The sequence below is a fragment of the Dendrobates tinctorius genome, unplaced genomic scaffold, assembly GCF_039654945.1.
Source record: "Dendrobates tinctorius isolate UK_male_01 unplaced genomic scaffold, ASM3965494v1 ptg000011l, whole genome shotgun sequence".
Classification (NCBI taxonomy): domain Eukaryota; kingdom Metazoa; phylum Chordata; class Amphibia; order Anura; family Dendrobatidae; genus Dendrobates; species Dendrobates tinctorius.
The window spans coordinates 53469884-53490416 of record NW_027361679.1 but is presented as its reverse complement, the minus strand read 5'-3'; the positions used below and the strand labels follow the sequence as shown (position 1 = coordinate 53490416).

Here is a 20533-nt window from a genome sequence, read left to right as displayed (position 1 = left end):
TATCTAATCCTATCCTGTGTGATACTGACTGCTAAGACGTGTATCTAATCCTATCCTGTGTGATACTGATTGCTGAGCTGTGTATCTAATTCTATCCTGTGTGATACTGACTGCTCAGCTCTGTATCTAATCCTCTCCTGTGTGATACTGACTGCTCAGCTCTGTATCTAATCCTCTCCTGTGTGATACTGACTGCTGATCCGTGTATCTAATCCTCTCCTGTGTGATACTGACTGCTGAGCTTTGTATCTAATCCTATCCTGTGTGATACTGACTGCTGAGCCGTGTATCTAATCCTATCCTGTGTGATACTGACTGCTGAGCTGTGTATCGAATCCTCTCCTGTGTGATAGTGACTGCTGAGCCCTGTATCTGATCCTATCCTGTGTGATACTGCCTGCTGAGCTGTGTATCTAATCCTATCCTGTGTGATACTGACTGCTGAGCCGTGTATATAATCCTATCCTGTGTGATACTGGGCTCCCCCTGCAGTCTGTGTCAGAGGATGGTCTGTGTCGGCACGGTAATAAATTGTGTTATTTCCAGCTTTACAGAAGGACGATAACACCATAGAAATGATAAGAATAATAGGCAAAATTGTTTGGTGAATTAGAACGCGCGGGGTTAAAATTTCTCCTCACAACATAGCCTATGACGCTCTCGGGGTTCAGACGTGTGACTGTGTAAAATTTTGTGGCTGTAGCTGCGACGGTGCAGATGCCAATCCCGGACACACACACACACACACACACACACACACACACACACACACACACACACACACACACACACACACACACACACACACACACACACACACACACACACACACACACACACACTGAGCTTTATAGACCAGATTAAAAAAGAAAACAATTAACCATTTGACCTTCTTAGGCTCCCTTTTATAGATGCCATATTGAGCGTACAGATGTTTTCATCGCTTTTTGTGGCTTTTGCTAGAGCAAATACAGCAACAAAACAGCAATTCTGGCCTTTTTACTTCTTATATAGAATTTACTGTATGCATTACCTGTTAATAGATCAGACTTTTCCAAATGATTTAAACATTATTTTTAAGTTGGGAGGACGAGGCTGGTTTAAACTTTTGTAATTTTTTATTTATAAAAATAGTTTAGAAATTTTTTTTATTTTCAAATACTCTTTACCTAATTTGTTCATCCCCCTTGGGGGCACAAACCTGGATTTACCTAGAGTGTAGTATATAGGTTACCATGGCAGCCAGGAGCCTATCAGCTTCCCACAATTACGTCACGGCTCACAAGCAGCGGAATGATTGTGCTTTGCAGATGCGACATTTAAATGCCACGTCAGAGATGGACAGCAGCATTTCAATGGTTAAAAAGCAGTGATTGTAGCAAGTTCTGATCTGTGGCCTACACCTGCCTTGTGTGGAGCCAATTCAGCTCGAGCCCACTCCATACCCTTGGACCAGACGTGATGCACACGTACGGGACATTTTAAAGAGGACGTAAAGGGTTAATTGTTATTGGGCAATATATCGGGCACTTTACTATATAAAAAAAAAAAAAAGTATTCATACCCCAGAGTTGAGGGGTTGTTCACTACTTTTTAAGAATGGCCATACAAAGATGAGGGTTTTGAAACACAATAGTATTTTGCAGCAACCCACTGGTGGGAATTTGGGGGAAGGGAGCTAGTGACAGTCTATGAGAATACCATTCTGTACGAATTATCTTACCTGATGCTGTTCTGGCACCAGAACTTGGCTGAGAGTCGCCATGAACAGGTCCAGAATAAGAAGGTCCACTCCATGTGTTGTAATATGGCGAACTTGGTGAATAATGGTGTGTTCTAGCTCTAGGTGAGAAAAAACATTATGTAGATATATTATATACAAACACATGATAGTACAAAAGTTTTAGGCAAATGTGGGAAAAAAAAAAGTTGCAAAGTATGATTGCTTTCTAAAATAGCAGTAATATCCCAGACGTCTCCCTGATTGTATCACATGATATACAAGTACTAGCTATGAACCCATTCTATGCCCGGGTGGTGAGCATTTTTATTGGTATATGGTCTCGCATCCTGGTATGTGCTGCCCCCCTCCTATCCTGGTGTGCATGGCACCCCTCATCCCCCAATCCTGGTATGCATGGCCCCCCTCACTCCCCAATCCTGGTAAGCATGGTCCCCTCACCCCCTATCCTGGTATGTATGGTCCTCTCACTCCCGTATCCTGGTATGCATGGTCCCTTCACCCCCCTATCCTGGTATGCATGGTCCTCTCACCTCCCAATCCTGGTATGCATTGTACCCCTCACCCCCCAATCCTGGTATGCATGGCCCCCTCACTCCCCAATCCTGGTAAGCATGGTCCCCTCATCCCCCTATCCTGGTATGTATGGTCCTCTCACTCCCGTATCCTGGTATGCATGGTCCTCTCACCCCCCCAATCCTGGTATGCATGGTACCCATCATCCCCCAATCCTGGTATGCATGGTCCTCTCACCCCCCCCCCACTTATACTGGTATGCATGGTACCCCTCACCCCCCAATCCTGGTATGCATGGCCCCCTCACTCCCCAATCCTGGTATGCATGGCCCTCTCACCGCCCCCTTATCCTGGTATGCATGGTCCTCTCACCCCCCCCCCCCCTTATCCTGGTATGCATGGTCCTCTCACCCCCCATTATCCTGATATGCATGGTCCTCTCACCCCCCATTATCCTGATATGCATGGTCCTCTCACCCCCCCCCCCATCCTGGTATGCATGGTCCCTTCACCCCCTATCCTGGTATGCATGGTCCTCTCACCCCCTATCCTGGTATGCATGGTCCCTTCACCCCCATTCCTGGTATGTATGGTCCTCCCACCCCCCTTTCCTTGGTATGCATGGTCTCCTCATCCTCCAATCCTGGTATGCATGCTACCCCTCACCCCCCAATCCTGGTATGCGTGGTCCCCTCACCCCCCTTTCCTGGTATGCGTGGTCCCCTCACCCCCCTTTCCTGGTATGCGTGGTCCCCTCACCCCCCTTTCCTGGTATGCGTGGTCCCCTCACCCCCCTTTCCTGGTATGCGTGGTCCCCTCACCCCCCTTTCCTGGTATGTGTGGTCCCCTCACCCCCCTTATCCTGGTATGTGTGGTCCCCTCACCCCCCTTATCCTGGTATGCATGATCCCCCTCACCCCTATTAAACTACACACATACAAAAAAAACAAAAAAACATTCATGCTTCTTTCCTGTGTTCCAGCGCTGTCACGTTCTGCTGGAGGCCGGGGGAGGAGTCTGACGCCGGAGTACGCGCATGCCCATAGCGCTTTCCGGCACCATATTGCTGAAGACACACTGCAAATGTGTCTTCAGTAAAATGGCGCCGGATCGCGCTATGCACATGCGCGATTCCAGCCGCACTCCTGCCCCGGTCTATGGCCGAAGAGAAGCGCTGCGGCAATGCTCCTCCCGGTCAGGTAAGTATGGCGCTGGAAATAGCGGTATGCAGTGTGCATGCGTCCCGCCATTTCCGGCGCCATACACACTCCTCACCACTGAATGCCTCATTCGGTCTAGAGCCAGACTGCGGAGGCACGTCGCGCTTGCGCAGTCTATAGAGGCTTCAGACAGAGACGCTTAGCCTGTTATTTTATAGATTTGCCTGTATTTATCAACATTGAGGACTCAAAAATGGGCAACGCTGAGGACCGGAGACAAACTGGTCAGGCAAAGAAACTTATTGCAGCAGATGAAAGACATATTATGCTTACTTCCATTTGAAATTGGAAAATGTCGAGCAGTGCCATGAGCTCAGAATTGTCAACAGCTTGTGAGATTCAGCAATGCCCATCTACTATTTAGAGCAGTCTGGCCAGAGTGGTCTTCAAAGAGGGACTGCAGCCAAAAACTTATACATTCCACATGGAGACAAGGCCAAATGATTTCACTCTGGTGCTCTGGACTGGTGAGTCAAAAAGTAAAATATTTGACTAACAGAAAATATTTTGTTCACCGAAGGGCTGGAGACTGCTACAATAATAAATGTGTGCACGCACCAGTGAAGCATGGTGGACATTACATGCATTACTTTATTGGGATTTTATGTGATAAACCAACATAAAGTAGCAAGTATTTGTGAAGTGTAATGGGCATGATACACGGTTTTCTAATTATTTTAAAAATATAGATCTGAAAAATGTGACGTGTATTTGTATTCAGCCCCCTGTAGTCTGACACCCAGAAATAAAATCCTGAGTGACCAATTGGCTCCTGAAGTCACATAATTAAAAAAACAGACGACCAGCGTGTAATTTATTCTCAGTATAACTACAGCTGTTCTGTGAAGGCCTCAGAGGTTTGATTGAGAATATTATGGATTAAGCAGCATCATGAAAACCAAAAAAACCCTTGAGATAGGTCTGGTATAAAGTTGTGGAGAATAATAATGCAGTATTAGGTTAAAAAAACAAAATACCCAAGGCTCTGAAAATCTCAGGGAGTACTGTTCAATCCATCATGAAAAAAGAATGGCACAACTGCAAATGTAAGAAGACATGGACATCCACTTAAAACTGACATCCCAAACGAGGAGTGTACTAATTAGAGAAGGAGCCAAGAGCCCCACAGTCACTCTGGAGGAGCTGCAGAGATCCACAGTTCAAGTGGGAGATTCTGTCCACTGGACAATTATTAGTCATATACGCCACAAATCTGGCATTTATGGAACAATTGAAGAAAGACTTTTTTGAAAGCAAGCCATAAGAAGTCCTGTTTGCCATATAGGAGACACAGCGAGCATGTGGAAGAGGGTGCTCTGGTCAGATGAGACCAAATTAGAACTTTTTGAGCTAAAGACAAAATTGCTATGTGCAGCGGAAAGCTAAAACTGTACATTACCTTGAAAACACCATCACCACTGTCAAACATGGTGGTGGCAGCATCATGCTGTGGAGGTGCTTTTATTCAGCAGGGACAGGGAAGCTGATCAGAGTTGATAAAAAGATGGTTGGACTTAAAAACAGGGCAATCCAGGATTTAAAAACCTGTTTGAGGCTGCAAAAGATTTGAGAATGGAGAGTAGATTCACCTTCCAGCAGGATAACGACCCTAAACATACTGCTAAATTGACAGTGGAATTGTTTAAATCAAAGTATATTCATGTGTTTGAATGGCCCAGTCAAAGTCCAGGCCTAAATCCCATTGAGAATCTGTAGTAAAGGCCCCGTCACACTAAGCGACTTACCAGCGATCCCGACACCGATATGAAGGTGTCAGGATCGCTAGTAAGTCGCTATGTGATCGCTGGTGAGCTGTCACACAGACAGCTTCACCAGCGATCAGCACAGCGATGCCGAGTGCCCGCCATCGCTGTAAAAAAATAGAATCAAAATAAAGAATATAGTTATTCTCACCTTCCGACGTCCCGTTCAGCCATCCCGCCTCTCTCCACGCTCCGGTCCCAGTGATCCTTTGCACGAATGACCGCGAGATGTCACGGTCTCGAGGGATAACAAAGTCTCGCGGTCATTCGTGCAAAGGATCACTGGGACCGGAGCGTGGAGAGAGGCGGGATGGCTGAACGGGACGTCGGAAGGTGAGAATAACTATATTTTTTTTTATTATTTTTTTTTACACCTGATCGCTGGTCTCCCGCCTGTCACACGCAGCGATGCGTGCTGGCCAGCGGGAGACCAGCGACAAAAAATATGTCCAGAGGTTTCTTCCAGCGATCAGCTATACCGGCAGGGGGGCCGCTCGCTGATCGCTGTCACACACAGCGATCTCGCTGGTGAGATCGCTGCTACGTCACAAAAGTTGTGACTCAGCAGCGATCTCGCTACCGAGATCGCTTAGTGAGACGGGGCCTTAAGACTTGGAAATTTCTGTTCACAGATGCTTGCCATCCAATCTCACTGAGCTAGAGCTAGTTTGCAAAGAACAATTGGTCAAAAATTTCGGAATTGCGAATGGTGGTCCCACAAAGTATTGACACACAGGGTGGCTAAATACAAGGCACAATTTTCAGATTTATACTTTTAAAATATTTAGAAAACTAGCATATATTTATTTTTACTCACTTATACAGCGCCATTAATTCCACAGCGCTTTACAGACATTGGCACGATCCCCGTTGGGGCTCACAATCTAAATTCCCTATCAGTATGTCTTTGGAATATGGGAAGAAACCGGAGTACCCAGAGGAAACCCACGCAAACACGTGGAGAACATGCATACTCATTGCAGATGTTGTCCTTGGTGGGATTTGAACCCAGGACCCCAGCGCTGCAAGGCTATCCACTGAGACACCGTGCTGCCTTTACACTTTACAAATACTTGCTAATTTGCGTTGGTATATCACCAAATCCAAATAAAATACATTTACGCTTGTGGGTGTAATGTGAAAAAATGTGGGAAAAGTTCAGGAGGTATGAATACTTTTTCAAGATACTGTACCATCATGGAGGTGTCTGATTGGCTCCAAATTTATTCTGCAGCAGGATAACAACCCCAAATATACAGCCAATATCATTAAGAACTATCTTCAGTTTAAAGAAGAACAAGGAGTCCTAAAAGTGATGATATGGCTTCAGTAGACAACTGATCTCAACATCATCGAGTCTGTCTGGAATTACATGAAGAGCCAGAAGGATTTGCACAAGCCTACACCCCCAGAAGGTCTGTGGGCAGCTCATTTACATATTAAGAAAAATATGAATTCCTCTGGAATAAAACATTGAACTGCAGATATCAGGGTATCATTTTATTCAATTTTCTATGACCTGCATGCCCATATATTGATGGTTTAGAAGGGATGATCCTACAAACTTTTTTAAACATATTTTTGGTGTAAACCCCTTTTAAATCAAGGAAAATGGTTTCACTAAAGACAACCCCATTGATGGGAGCTGCTGCGGCTAGCCGATGAAGGCTGCAGGTCCGCCACAGGATGGTGTTCATTAATCATTGGCTGCTAGATGATTTTAGTAGCTTATTCTGTATGTAATTTTAGCCATAAACTAAATGGTGCTGCAAGAGACTCGTAGTGACAACACAGGTTTTCTTATCCACATGTTCCGATGTAAGCCTTGCTATTTTAGCTATTCATTAGTGGGACAATTGTGATAATATCAATTAAAGGGAACCAGTCAGGTCCAATAACACTATTGACCTGGAGATATTGCGGTAATCTGCAGGTTTATAGCATTAGAAAAGTGCCCGGGCCACAGGGCTGAAGCACTTGGGAGAAAATGAACTTTCCCTGGGAGCCACTGGCTTTCAGTCATGTAGGCGACAGTCAGCATGCACCAACCTTGACTGACAGTTCACTCTGCAGTGCATCAGTACAGAGCTGGCTGTCAGTCAGTGCTGGGGCGTGGTTACACCTGCCACTCACCATGCTGTGAGGGGTGACTGTAAGTGCGCCAGTGGCTCCTGGGAGAAATAAAGTTAATTTCCTACCACGTGCCACACTTTCAGTACTGTGGCCAGGCACCTGCATAATACTATTAATATGCAGATTAATCCTATCCTATATCTGCAGGTCAATAGTGTTATCTGCCATGGAAGGTTCCCTTTAACTTCCTAGTTTTGGGATGAGTTGCTCTATTTTTTATTGACATAAAATAACCAATACTAACCTCTGATTGCCAAACAAGTAGCCAAGTACACCGCCAGTTCCCAAACCAGTCCAAAACCCAGGTCCTTGACCTGCTTGTCTGCCAAAGGATGATGCACCTCCAAAGTTACCAAATCCAGATGAAGCACCTTAACAAGATAAACTCTGTTAGAATTATACAGACAGCCTGCTCTGAAGATCGTCATCAATATCAAAATGAAAACCATCTTAAACAGGTTGTCCACTACTTGGACAACCTCAGCTTAAACAAAATGTTTGGCCCCCAATAAAATTCTAGAGCCTATACTCACCTATCGTGCTGGCGGCGTTCCCGACACTTGCTCTCTACGGGCCTGTGATGCGGTGTTGTGACATGACGTCGGCTGATTGGGCGCCAGGCATCACGTGTCATTCCTCCGCATCACAGCCCCGCGGATGCAAGCGCCAACACCGCTGGAACAAAGCCGATACGGGAGGCAAGTATAGGCTTTAGAATTTTATTGGGGCCGAATATTTAGTTTAAGAAGGGGTTGTCCCAGTAGTGGATAACGCCTTTAAAGAAGCTACATAAAATTTTAATTAACTTTGTAATTTGCTTTACTTGGCTTTTACAAGTTAGTTCAGGGGATACTCCACCCCTGATATTACATTTGACTATGCATTTCTGGTATGCCACTATACTTGGTTCCCTCATTTATGCTGCCACTGCATCTGTTTCTCCATTATATTGTTCTTTCTCTTTTTGTCAAAAATGCCCATTACAGTAACATGGGAAGTGGTATGAGAAGTCTGAGCCTCCCTGCCCTTCCTCTGCCTGGGGGAACCATAGGCAACGTAAAGGAGGGAACCAGAAATGTAGAGTCAAATCTAAAGGGTTCCTTTCCTAATTTGTTTTAAATTTTCCAGAACAGAAACAGTAAAATAAATGAAGGCTTTTACCAGTGAAGTCGGATTTGAAACCTGGAGGCGGAGGTGCATTAGCCTGGCTGTAGCTTTGGTGCTCTTGTCCATAATGATCTGTGTCAGGATGCTGTTGCTGGCTAGAAGGCCCGCTCAGAAACAACTTGTACACACCATAAGCCAGCCCCAGGATGACCACAAAGACAATGACTCCACTGGTGCCATCGGAGGAATGCTGTGTGTTCCAGCCACTTGATTTGTCTTGGTAAAATCCAGAGCCAAATCCTGTAGAACTGTAGCCACTTTGAGATCTCTTTCGTCCTTCCTCGGTGAGCTCCAGAGTGTACTCCAGCCCACAAGAGCCACGCAGGATGTATGGGTCTTCAGGGTAATCAAAGCCCTCACAGTTCACTTCTACTTTCCCAAACCTGTAAGCGTTGTCCATGTCAACCTTGCATTCCCACTGGAATTTCAAACAGAGATGTCACATAGTGTCAAATATGAATCACTGGACAATCCTTAATGGACTATTTTTAGGTTCACATCATGTCTGCTAATGATATCTAATGGGAATTGTCCAAAAAACACAGTTCCAAGTATCTGCTACTGACTTACATTGGAAAAAAAATGTGTATTCTGAGCGGTATACTTTACTTCGAAATAGCTGAGGCAAAGGAATACCAACTGTTACTAATTTTCACTCAAGGGACTGATATATTAAGTGCATCAATGAAAATTATTGCTGGGGTATGTCACCCTTATATTGAACACTGAACCATGGCTTAATTATAACTTGGAAAAGGAACAGGAGATAGCACTGTCATCTGCTTTATGACCTCCTGCTGTGAACAGGTAATTGAAGTGGGTTATCTGCTGAAGAGCAGACAAGAAATCTAAGGCTCACTGTATGCAAGAGGCTGGGGGGAGGTGACATTTGTTGCCTCGAGAAATAGGTTTCCTCTTTTCAAAGGCACATTTGGCCAAGAGTATCAGACATTGGGGCAATGAAGTCCAGTTATGAATACTTTTTTTTTTGTGAATGGTGTAGGTCCTACAGTTAAAAGAGAAATATTTTCAGTGTTGTAACGCATTTACCAAAATCACAGGGCGGCCTGGGAATCGGCTCCAAATTAATATCGGACAGATGGATAAAGATATATATGCCAGGTTTCCTACCTAACATGAGCGGAGATATGGCATTAATATCTCCCACCTGGGAGGGGAGATATCCTGAAAGTTGGGGATTCCATAAATTTTTGGAACCTAGCTGCATCCCATTGACCAGCCCTAATCTAAGGTCATTCTGGAGAGGATAGGCCGTCAATGTAAAAGTAGTGGACAACCTCTTTAAGGAGCTGGAACTCCTATCACCATTTACATAGAAAAATATGGTTGTGCTCAAAGTTTAAATACCCCAAAAGAATTTTTGCTTTCTTGGCCTTTTTTTGTTCCAGAGAATATGAATGATAACACCAAAACTTTTCTCCACTCATGGTCAGTGGTTGGGTGAAGCTATTTATTATCAAACTACTGTGTTTTCTCTTTTTAAAACATAATGACAACCCATAACAACCAAATGACCCTGATCAAAAGTTTACATGCCCCATTTCTTAACCCCTTCACGACCTTTGACGCCACGTAGGCGTCATGAAAAGTCGTGACAATATGACCCATGATGCCTATGTGGCGTCATGAATTGATTGCCCCCCTGCGGGTCGGGTGACCGGGGTCACTGAAAGGTCACCTGACCCGCACACAAAGGACCCTTCAGAGTTAACACGTGGGGGCGTGGCTTAGCCCCCACGTGCCTACGATCGCTCTGATTGGCTGTTAAAAGTGAAACTGCCAATCAGAGCGATTGTAATATTTCCCCAATGAAAATTGGGGAAATATTACAATCCAGCCATGTCCGATGCTGAAACAGCATCGGACATGGCTGGAGACCGAGACCCGGACCCCCCCCCCCACACCGACTGACGCCACCGATCGGCAGCCGCCGGCATAATCTGCCCCCCCTGCCTTCCCTCCACCCCCCAGCCCTCCGATCACCCCCTCTCACCCTCCTTTGTGCCTCCGACCTCCCGCTATCTGTCCCGGTGTCCCGCCATCCAGCGTCATGGGCGCCGACATCTTGGAAGATGGCAGGCGCATGCGCAGTGCGCCGAATCGAATCTGCAACGCTGCAGATTCATTCACTTATTTTGATCACTATGATAAACTTTCATAGTGATCAAAATAAAAAAAAAAAAGTAAATCACCGCCCCCCTTATCACCCCCATAGGTAGGGACAAATAATAAAATAAACATTTTTTTTTTTTTTTTTTTTTCCATTAGGGCTAGGGTTGGATTTAGGGTTAGGGTTGGAATTAGGGTTAGGGTTGGAATTAGGGTTAGGGGTGTGTTGGGATTAGGGTTGTGGTTAGGGTTGGGATTAGGGTTAGAGACAGAATTGAGGGGTTTCCACTGTTTAGGCACATCACGGGGTCTCCAAACGCAATATGGAGCCACCATTTATTCCAGACAATTTTGCGTTCAAAAAGTCAAACGGTGCTCCCTCCTTTTCGAGCCCCGACGTGTGCCCAAACAGTGGTGTACCCCCACTTCTGGGGTATCAGCGTACTCAGGAAAAATTGCACAACAACTTTGGGGGTTTAATTTCTCCTGTTACCCTTGGGAAAATTAAAAAATGGGGGCTAAAATTATTTTTGTGGAAAAAAAATGATTTTTTATTTTCACGGTTCTGCGTTATAAACTTCTGAGAAGCACTTGGGGGTTCAATGTGCTCACCACACATCTAGATAAGTTCCTTGGGGGGTCTAGTTTCCAAAATGGGGTCACTTGTGGGGAGTTTCCACTGTTTAGGTACATCAGGGGCTCTGCAAACATAACATGACGCCCACAGACCATTCCATCAAGTCGGCATTTCAAAACGTCACTACTTCCCTTCCGAGCCCCAACGTGTGCCCAAACAGTGGTCCCCCCCACATATGGGGTACCAGCGTACTCAGGACAAGCTGGACAACAACTTTTGGGGTCCAATTTATCCTGTTACCCTTGTGAAAATAAAAAATAGCAGGCTAAAAAATTATTTTTTGAGGAAAAAAAAATATTTTTATTTTAACGGCTCTGCGTTATAAACTTCTGTGAAGCACCTGGGGGTTCAAAGTGCTCACCACACATTTAGATAAGTTCCTTAGGGGGTCTAGTTTCCAAAATGGGGTCATTTGTGGGGGAGCTCCAAAGTTTAAGCACACAGGGGCTCTGCAAACACGACATGGTGTCCGCTAACGATTGGAGCTAATTTTCCATTCAAAAAGTCAAATGACGCTCCTTCCCTTCTGAGCCATGCCGTGCGCTCAAACAGTGGTTTCCCCCCCACATATGGGGTACCAGCGTACTCAGGACAAACTGGACAACAACTTTTGGGGTCCAATTTATCCTGTTACCCTTGGGAAAATAAAAAATAGCGGGCTAAAAAATCATTTTTGAGGAAGAAAATGTTTTTTTATTTTCATGGCTCTGCGTTTATAAACTTCTGTGAAGCACTTGGGGGTTCAGAGTGCTCACTACACATCTAGATAAGTTCCGTGGGGGTCTAGTTTCCAAAATGGGGTCACCTGTGGGGGTTTCTACGGTTTAGGCACACAGGGGCTCTGCAAACGCAACATGACGCCCGCAGAACATTCCATCAAAGTCTGCATTCCAAAATGGCGCTCCTTCCCTCCCTGGGGGAGCTCCAATGTTTAGGCACACAGGGGCTCTCCAAATGCGACATGGTGTCCGCTAATTTTCCAATCAAAAAGTCACATGGCGCTCCGTCCCTTCCGGGCCCTGCCGTGCGCCCAAACAATGGTTTATGACCACATACAGTGCCTACAAGTAGTATTCAACCCCCTGCAGATTTAGCAGGTTTGATAAGATGCAAATAAGTTAGAGCCTTCAAACTTCACACAAGAGCAGAATTTATTAACAGATGCATAAATCTTACAAACCAAAAAGTTATGTTTCTCAGTTAAATTTTAATAAATTTTAAACATAAAAGTGTGGGTCAATTATTATTCAACCCCTAGGTTTAATATTTTGTGGAATAACCCTTGTTTGCAATTACAGCTAATAATCGTCTTTTATAAGACCTGATCAGGCCGGCACAGGTCTCTGGAGTTATCTTGGCCTACTCCTCCATGCAGATCTTCTCCAAGTTATCTAGGTTCTTTGGGTGTCTCATGTGGACTTTAATCTTGAGCTCCTTCCACAAGTTTTCAATTGGGTTAAGGTCAGGAGACTGACTAGGCCACTCCAACACCTTGATTTTTTGCCTCTTGAACCAGGCCTTGGTTTTGTTGGCTGTGTGCTTTGGGTCGTTGTCTTGTTGGAAGATGAAATGACGACCCATCTTAAGATCCTTGATGGAGGAGCGGAGGTTCTTGGCCAAAATCTCCAGGTAGGCCGTGCTATCCATCTTCCCATGGATGCGGACCAGATGGCCAGGCCCCTTGGCTGAGAAACAGCCCCACAGCATGATGCTGCCACCACCATGCTTGACTGTAGGGATGGTATTCTTGGGGTCGTATGCAGTGCCATCCAGTCTCCAAACGTCACGTGTGTGGTTGGCACCAAAGATCTCGATCTTGGTCTCATCAGACCAGAGAACCTTGAACCAGTCTGTCTCAGAGTCCTCCAAGTGATCATGAGCAAACTGTAGACGAGCCTTGACATGACGCTTTGAAAGTAAAGGTACCTTACGGGCTCATCTGGAACGGAGACCATTGCGGTGGAGTACGTTACTTATGGTATTGACTGAAACCAATGTCCCCACTGCCATGAGATCTTCCCGGAGCTCCTTCCTTGTTGTTCTTGAGTTAGCCTTGACTCTTCGGACAAGCCTGGCCTCGGCACGGGAGGAAACTTTCAAAGGCTGTCCAGGCCGTGGAAGGCTAACAGTAGTTCCATAAGCCTTCCACTTCCGGATGATGCTCCCAACAGTGGAGACAGTTAGGCCCAACTCCTTGGAAAGGGTTTTGTACCCCTTGCCAGCCTTGTGACCCTCCACGATCTTGTCTCTGATGGCCTTGGAATGCTCCTTTGTCTTTCCCATGTTGACCATGTATGAGTGCTGTTCACAAGTTTGGGGAGGGTCTTAAATAGTCAGAAAAGGCTGGAAAAAGAGATAATTAATACAAACATGTGAAGCTCATTGTTCTATGTGCCTGAAATACTTCTTAATACTTTAGGGGAACCAAACAGAATTCTGGTGGTTTGAGGGGTTGAATAATAAATGACCCTCTGAATAAACTTTTCACAATTTAAAAAAAAAATTAAACAAAGAAATAACATTCTTTTTTGCTGCAGTGCATTTCACACTTCCAGGCTGATCTACAGTCCAAATGTCACAATGCCAAGTTTATTCCGAATGTGTAAACCTGCTAAATCTGCAGGGGGTTGAATACTACTTGTAGGCACTGTATGAGGAATCGATGTACTCGTTAGAAATTGCCCAACAAATTTTAGGATCCATTTTATCCTGTTGCCCATGTGAAAATGAAAAAACTGAGGCTAAATAAAATTTTTGCGAAAAAAAAAAGTACTTTTTTTTTTTACGGATCAATTTGTGACGCACCTGGGGGTTCAAAGTGATCACTATGCATCTAGATAAGTTCCTTGGAGGGTCTAGTTTCCAAAATGGGGTCACTTGTGAGGGAGCTCCAATGTTTAGGCACATCAGGGGCTCTCCAAACGCGACATGGCAACCGCTAAATATTCAAGCATATTTTCCATTCAAAAAGTCAAATGGCGCTCCTTGCCTTCTGAGCCCTGCCGTGCGCCCAAACAGTGGTTTATGAGCACATATGAGGTATCGGTGTACTCAGGAGAAATTGCCCAATAAATTTTAGGATCCATTTTATCCTGTTGACCATGTGAAAATGGAAAAACCGATGCTAAAAGAAAATTTTGGTTGGAAAAATTAAAATGTCCATTTTTTCTTTCCACGTTGCTTTAGTTCCTGTGAAGCACCTGAAGGGTTAATAATCTTCTTGAATGCAGTTTTGAGTAGCTTGAGGGGTGCAGTTTTTAGAATGGTGTCACTTTTGCGTATTTTCTGCTATATAGACCCCTCAAAGTGACTTCAAATGTGAGGCGGTCCCTAAAAAAAGGTTTTGTAAGTTTTGTTGTAAAAATGAGAATTCGCTGGTAAACTTTTAACCCTTATAACTTCCTAACGAAAAAAAATTTTGTTTCCAAAATTGTGCTAATGTAAAGTAGACATGTGGGAAATGTTATTTATTAACTATTTTGTGTCACATAACTCTCTGGTTTAACAGAATAAAAATTGCAAAATTTTCGCCAAATTTCCATTTTTTTTCACAAATAAACGCAAAAAATATCGACCTAAATTTACCACTAACATGAAGCCCAATATGTCACGAAGAAAACAATCTCAGAATCGCTAGGATGCGTTGAAGCGTTCCTGAGTTATTACCTCATAAAGGGACATTGGTCAGAATTGCAAAAAATGGCCTGGTCATTAAGGTCAAAATTGGCTGGGTCATGAAGGGGTTAATACCGTGTATTGCCCCCTCTAACATCAATGACAGCTTGAATCGCTTCATTTGCCATAAATGTCTGATACAGGAATGTCCCTTTAACTTTATTCTGTTGGTAAATCTGGTTATGGTCATACCAACCTTAGATAGTTATTTTTGATTGTATTACTTTAGCAAAATAAATTACTTAAAGGGAATCTGTCACCAGTTTTTCACAATATAAACAAACACCACCAGCTTTTCGTGCTCTTGTACCGCAGTTTATCAACCTGTATATAAGCCACCAACTTCCCCTGCATATCCCAGAAATAATCAGTACAGTCTGGTCTGAGCGGCATCAATGGTCTGTGCCTCCTCGATCAGCAGAATCGCTACCCTCCTACATTGACTAATGTGGATGACACTACTTCATCCACAGATCGCTGTGAAACTTGTTCCTGCGTGGTTAAAGGGAATCAGTCACCTATATTTTTTGCATATAAGATGCGGCCACCGCCATCAAGGGCTTATCTACAGCATTCTGTAATGCTGTAGATAAGCCCCCCGATGAAACCTGAAAGATAAGTAAAACAACTTATATTATATTCAACTGGGGGGCGGTCCGGTCCGGGTACGGCACCTCCCATCTTCTAGCGATGATGTCGCGGCTCCCGATGCAGGCGCACTGCTCTGCCATATTAAGGACAGAGCAGAGTACTGCAGGCGCCGGACCCCTCTGACCTTTCTAGGAGCCTGCGCACTACATTACAGAATGCAGCAGATAAGCCCCTGATGGCGGTGGCCGCATCCTATATGCAAAAAAAATAGGTGACAGATTCCCTTAAAAGAGCAGTTGTAATTTGCTTTTACGAACTCACGGTAGATGAAAGTGCCCCTGCGGTTTAATAGAAACAGGTTGATGGATTGCGGTGACAGAGCAGCTAAAGGTGGTTCGTTAATATTTGGTAAAACCTGGTGACAAGTTCCTTTAAAAAAAAAAAAAAAAAAAAAATATGTCTTTTGCAGCCCAGTGTTCAATGTGTACAAACATACCTAGAAAAGTTCAATGGGCAGGAACAGCAAATATTGATCTGATTTACATGTCTCCTTTGTTCAGTCACTTTTTGTTTGGTCACTTGATAAAAATAAACTACAAACATGTGCATTTTTAAAAAGCACTATTATTTTGCAGCATTATTTCCACACCTGGCTAAAGCACAAGGGGTGTATGTTACCAACACACTATATATATATATATATATATATAGATATAGATATATATAGTGTGTTGGTAACATACACCCCTTGTGCTTTAGCCAGGTGTGGAAATAATGCTGCAAAATAATTCTTATATATATATATATATATATATATATATATATATATTCTTATGCGCCAGTCCAGTGCTTGTGCTTTATATATGTATATAATATATACACATCAACACATCTATACATTCCCATCTATAAGAGTTTAAAAACAAAAACCCGTCTCATGATATGTCTATACACACACATCAATATATACACAGACACATCTATATATACACGCAACTATACAAACACCCACACATCTATACATACACAGACACACATCTATACATACACAGACACACATCTATACATACACAGACACACATCTATACATACACAGACACACATCTATATATACACAGACACACATCTATACATACACACATCTATACATACACACATCTATATATACACAGACACATCTACATATACACAGACACATCTATATATACACAGACACATCTATATATACAGACACATCTATATATACACAGACACATCTATATATACAGACACATCTATATATACACAGACACATCTATATATACAGACACATCTATATATACACAGACACATCTATATATACACAGACACATCTATATATACACAGACACATCTATATATACACAGACACATCTATATATACACAGACACATCTATATATACACAGACACATCTATATATACACAGACATCTATATATACACAGACACATCTATATATACACAGACACACATCTATACATACACAGACACACATCTATACATACACAGACACACATCTATACATACACAGACACACATCTATACATACACAGACACACATCTATACATACACAGACACACATCTATACATACACAGACACACATCTATACATACACAGACACACATCTATATATACACAGACACACATCTATACATACACACATCTATACATACACACATCTATATATACACAGACACATCTACATATACACAGACACATCTATATATACACAGACACATCTATATATACACAGACACATCTATATATACACAGACACATCTATATATACACAGACACATCTATATATACAGACACATCTATATATACACAGACACATCTATATATACACAGACACATCTATATATACACAGACACACATCTATATATACACAGACACACATCTATATATACACAGACACACATCTATATATACACAGACACACATCTATATATACACAGACACACATCTATATATACACGCAACTATACAAACACCCACACATCTATATATACACAGACACACATCTATATATACACGCATCTATACATACACAGACACACATCTATATATACACAGACACACATCTATATATACACAGACACACATCTATATATACACAGACACACATCTATATATACACAGACACACATCTATATATACACAGACACGCATCTATACAAACACCCACACATCTATATATACACAGACACACATCTATATATACACAGACACACATCTATATATACACAGACACACATCTATATATACACAGACACACATCTATATATACACAGACACACATCTATATATACACAGACACACATCTATATATACACAGACACACATCTATATATACACAGACACGCATCTATACAAACACCCACACATCTATATATAGACTAGGGTGACCGCAAAAAAATCGATGTCGGAATTTTGTCCGTCTGGACCCCACAAAACGATTTCCCTTTCCAGATATTGAGAGAGCCAAAATTTGAGCTCGATCAAACGACGTTAACCCGTGCCGCTCGTCGCTCAAAGTTTGAAAAAATCCAAATTGAGGTATTTTAAGATTTAGGTATTTTGCATAGTCTGTTAGACTATAAAGAATGTGACAACAACATTGCAGAAATAGCCCTGACCAAATTTTCGAACCATTTGTGGTATTTGAATGCAGAGTTGGTGGGATTATCGTTTTTTGATCCCACCACTACAGACAATGAAAAGTTGTTAATGGCTAATAAATTGCTCAGTAGCACAGATGAACCATCCGAGCATGCTAGGGTTGTAAATCCAAAAGTTAGGAAAGAAAAATTAAGAGGTAGGAAGTAACCGACTTTAACGACCTTCTGACAAAAGATGAAGAACAAAAGCAATATGTCCTGCAAGTTGTAAGCAAATGCCGAGCATTATATTCTGACGTTTCAAAAACTACTTTAACAAAAGCTCTAGAATAGATTAGATAACTATGTAAAATTATCAACTCATGTAGGTTAGCGTGCTCTGATGGTTCATCTGTGCTACTGAGCAATTTATTAGCCATTAACAACTTTTCATTGTCTGTAATGGTGGGATCAAAAAACGATAATCCCACCAACTCTGCATTCAAATACCACAAATGGTTCGAAAATTTGGTCAGGGCTATTTCTGCAATGTTGTTGTCACATTCTTTATAGTCTAACAGACTATGTAAAATACCTAAATCTTAAAATACCTCAATTTGGATTTTTTCAAACTTTGAGCGACGAGCGGCACGGGTTAACGTCGTTTGATCGAGCTCAAATTTTGGCTCTCTCAATATCTGGAAAGGGGAATCGTTTTGTGGGGTCCAGACGGACAAAATTCTGACATTTTTTCCCCCCATATGAGATCCGGTCACCCTAATGTACACAGACACACATCTATATATACAGACACACATCTATATATACAGACACACATCTATATATACAGGCACAGACACATCTATATATACAGACACAGACACATCTATATATACAGACACACATCTATACATACACGCAACTATGCAAACACCCACACATCTATATATACAGACACACATCTATACAAACACCCACACATCTATATATACACAGACACACATCTATACAAACACCCACACATCTATACAAACACCCACACATCTATATATACAGACACACATCTATACAAAACACCCACACATCTATATATACAGACACAGACACACATATATACAAACACCCACACATCTATATATACAGACACAGACACATCTATATATACAGACACACATCTATACATACACGCAACTATACAAACACCCACACATCTATATATACACAGACACACATCTATACAAACACCCACACATCTATATATACAGACACACATCTATACAAACACCCACACATCTATATATACAGACACACATCTATACAAACACCCACACATCTATATATACAGACACACATCTATACATACACGCAACTATACAAACACCCACACATCTATATATACACAGACACACATCTATACAAACACCCACACATCTATATATACAGACACACATCTATACAAACACCCACACATCTATATATACAGACACAGACACACATCTATACAAACACCCACACATCTATATATACAGACACACATCTATACATACACGCAACTATACAAACACCCACACATCTATATATACAGACACACATCTATACAAACACCCACACATCTATATATACAGACACACATCTATACAAACACCCACACATCTATATATACAGACACACATCTATACAAACACCCACACATCTATATATACAGACACATCTATATATACAGACACACATCTATACATACACGCAACTATACAAACACCCACACATCTATATATACAGACACAGACACATCTATATATACAGACACACATCTATACATACACGCAACTATACAAACACCCACACATCTATATATACACAGACACACATCTATACAAACACCCACACATCTATATATACAGACACACATCTATACAAACACCCACACATCTATATATACAGACACACATCTATACAAACACCCACACATCTATATATACAGACACACATCTATACATACACGCAACTATACAAACACCCACACATCTATATATACACAGACACACATCTATACAAACACCCACACATCTATATATACAGACACACATCTATACAAACACCCACACATCTATATATACAGACACACATCTATACAAACACCCACACATCTATATATACAGACACAGACACACATCTATACAAACACCCACACATCTATATATACAGACACACATCTATACATACACGCAACTATACAAACACCCACACATCTATATATACAGACACACATCTATACAAACACCCACACATCTATATATACAGACACACATCTATACAAACACCCACACATCTATATATA

At 42.4% G+C, this 20533-nt stretch overlaps 1 protein-coding gene across 1 annotated transcript in view; it reads right to left on the bottom strand.

The window, feature by feature from the left end:
* Positions 1-20533, bottom strand: part of SARAF (store-operated calcium entry associated regulatory factor) — a 32690-nt gene that overhangs the window by 9981 nt on the left and 2176 nt on the right. The window contains exons 3-5 of the mRNA XM_073542325.1: positions 8535-8958; positions 7618-7744; positions 1724-1842 (exon numbers count right to left, since the gene is read on the bottom strand). Of these exons, the coding sequence (XP_073398426.1) occupies positions 1724-1842; positions 7618-7744; positions 8535-8958 (670 nt within the window). The remainder of the gene's footprint in view (positions 1-1723; positions 1843-7617; positions 7745-8534; positions 8959-20533) is intronic.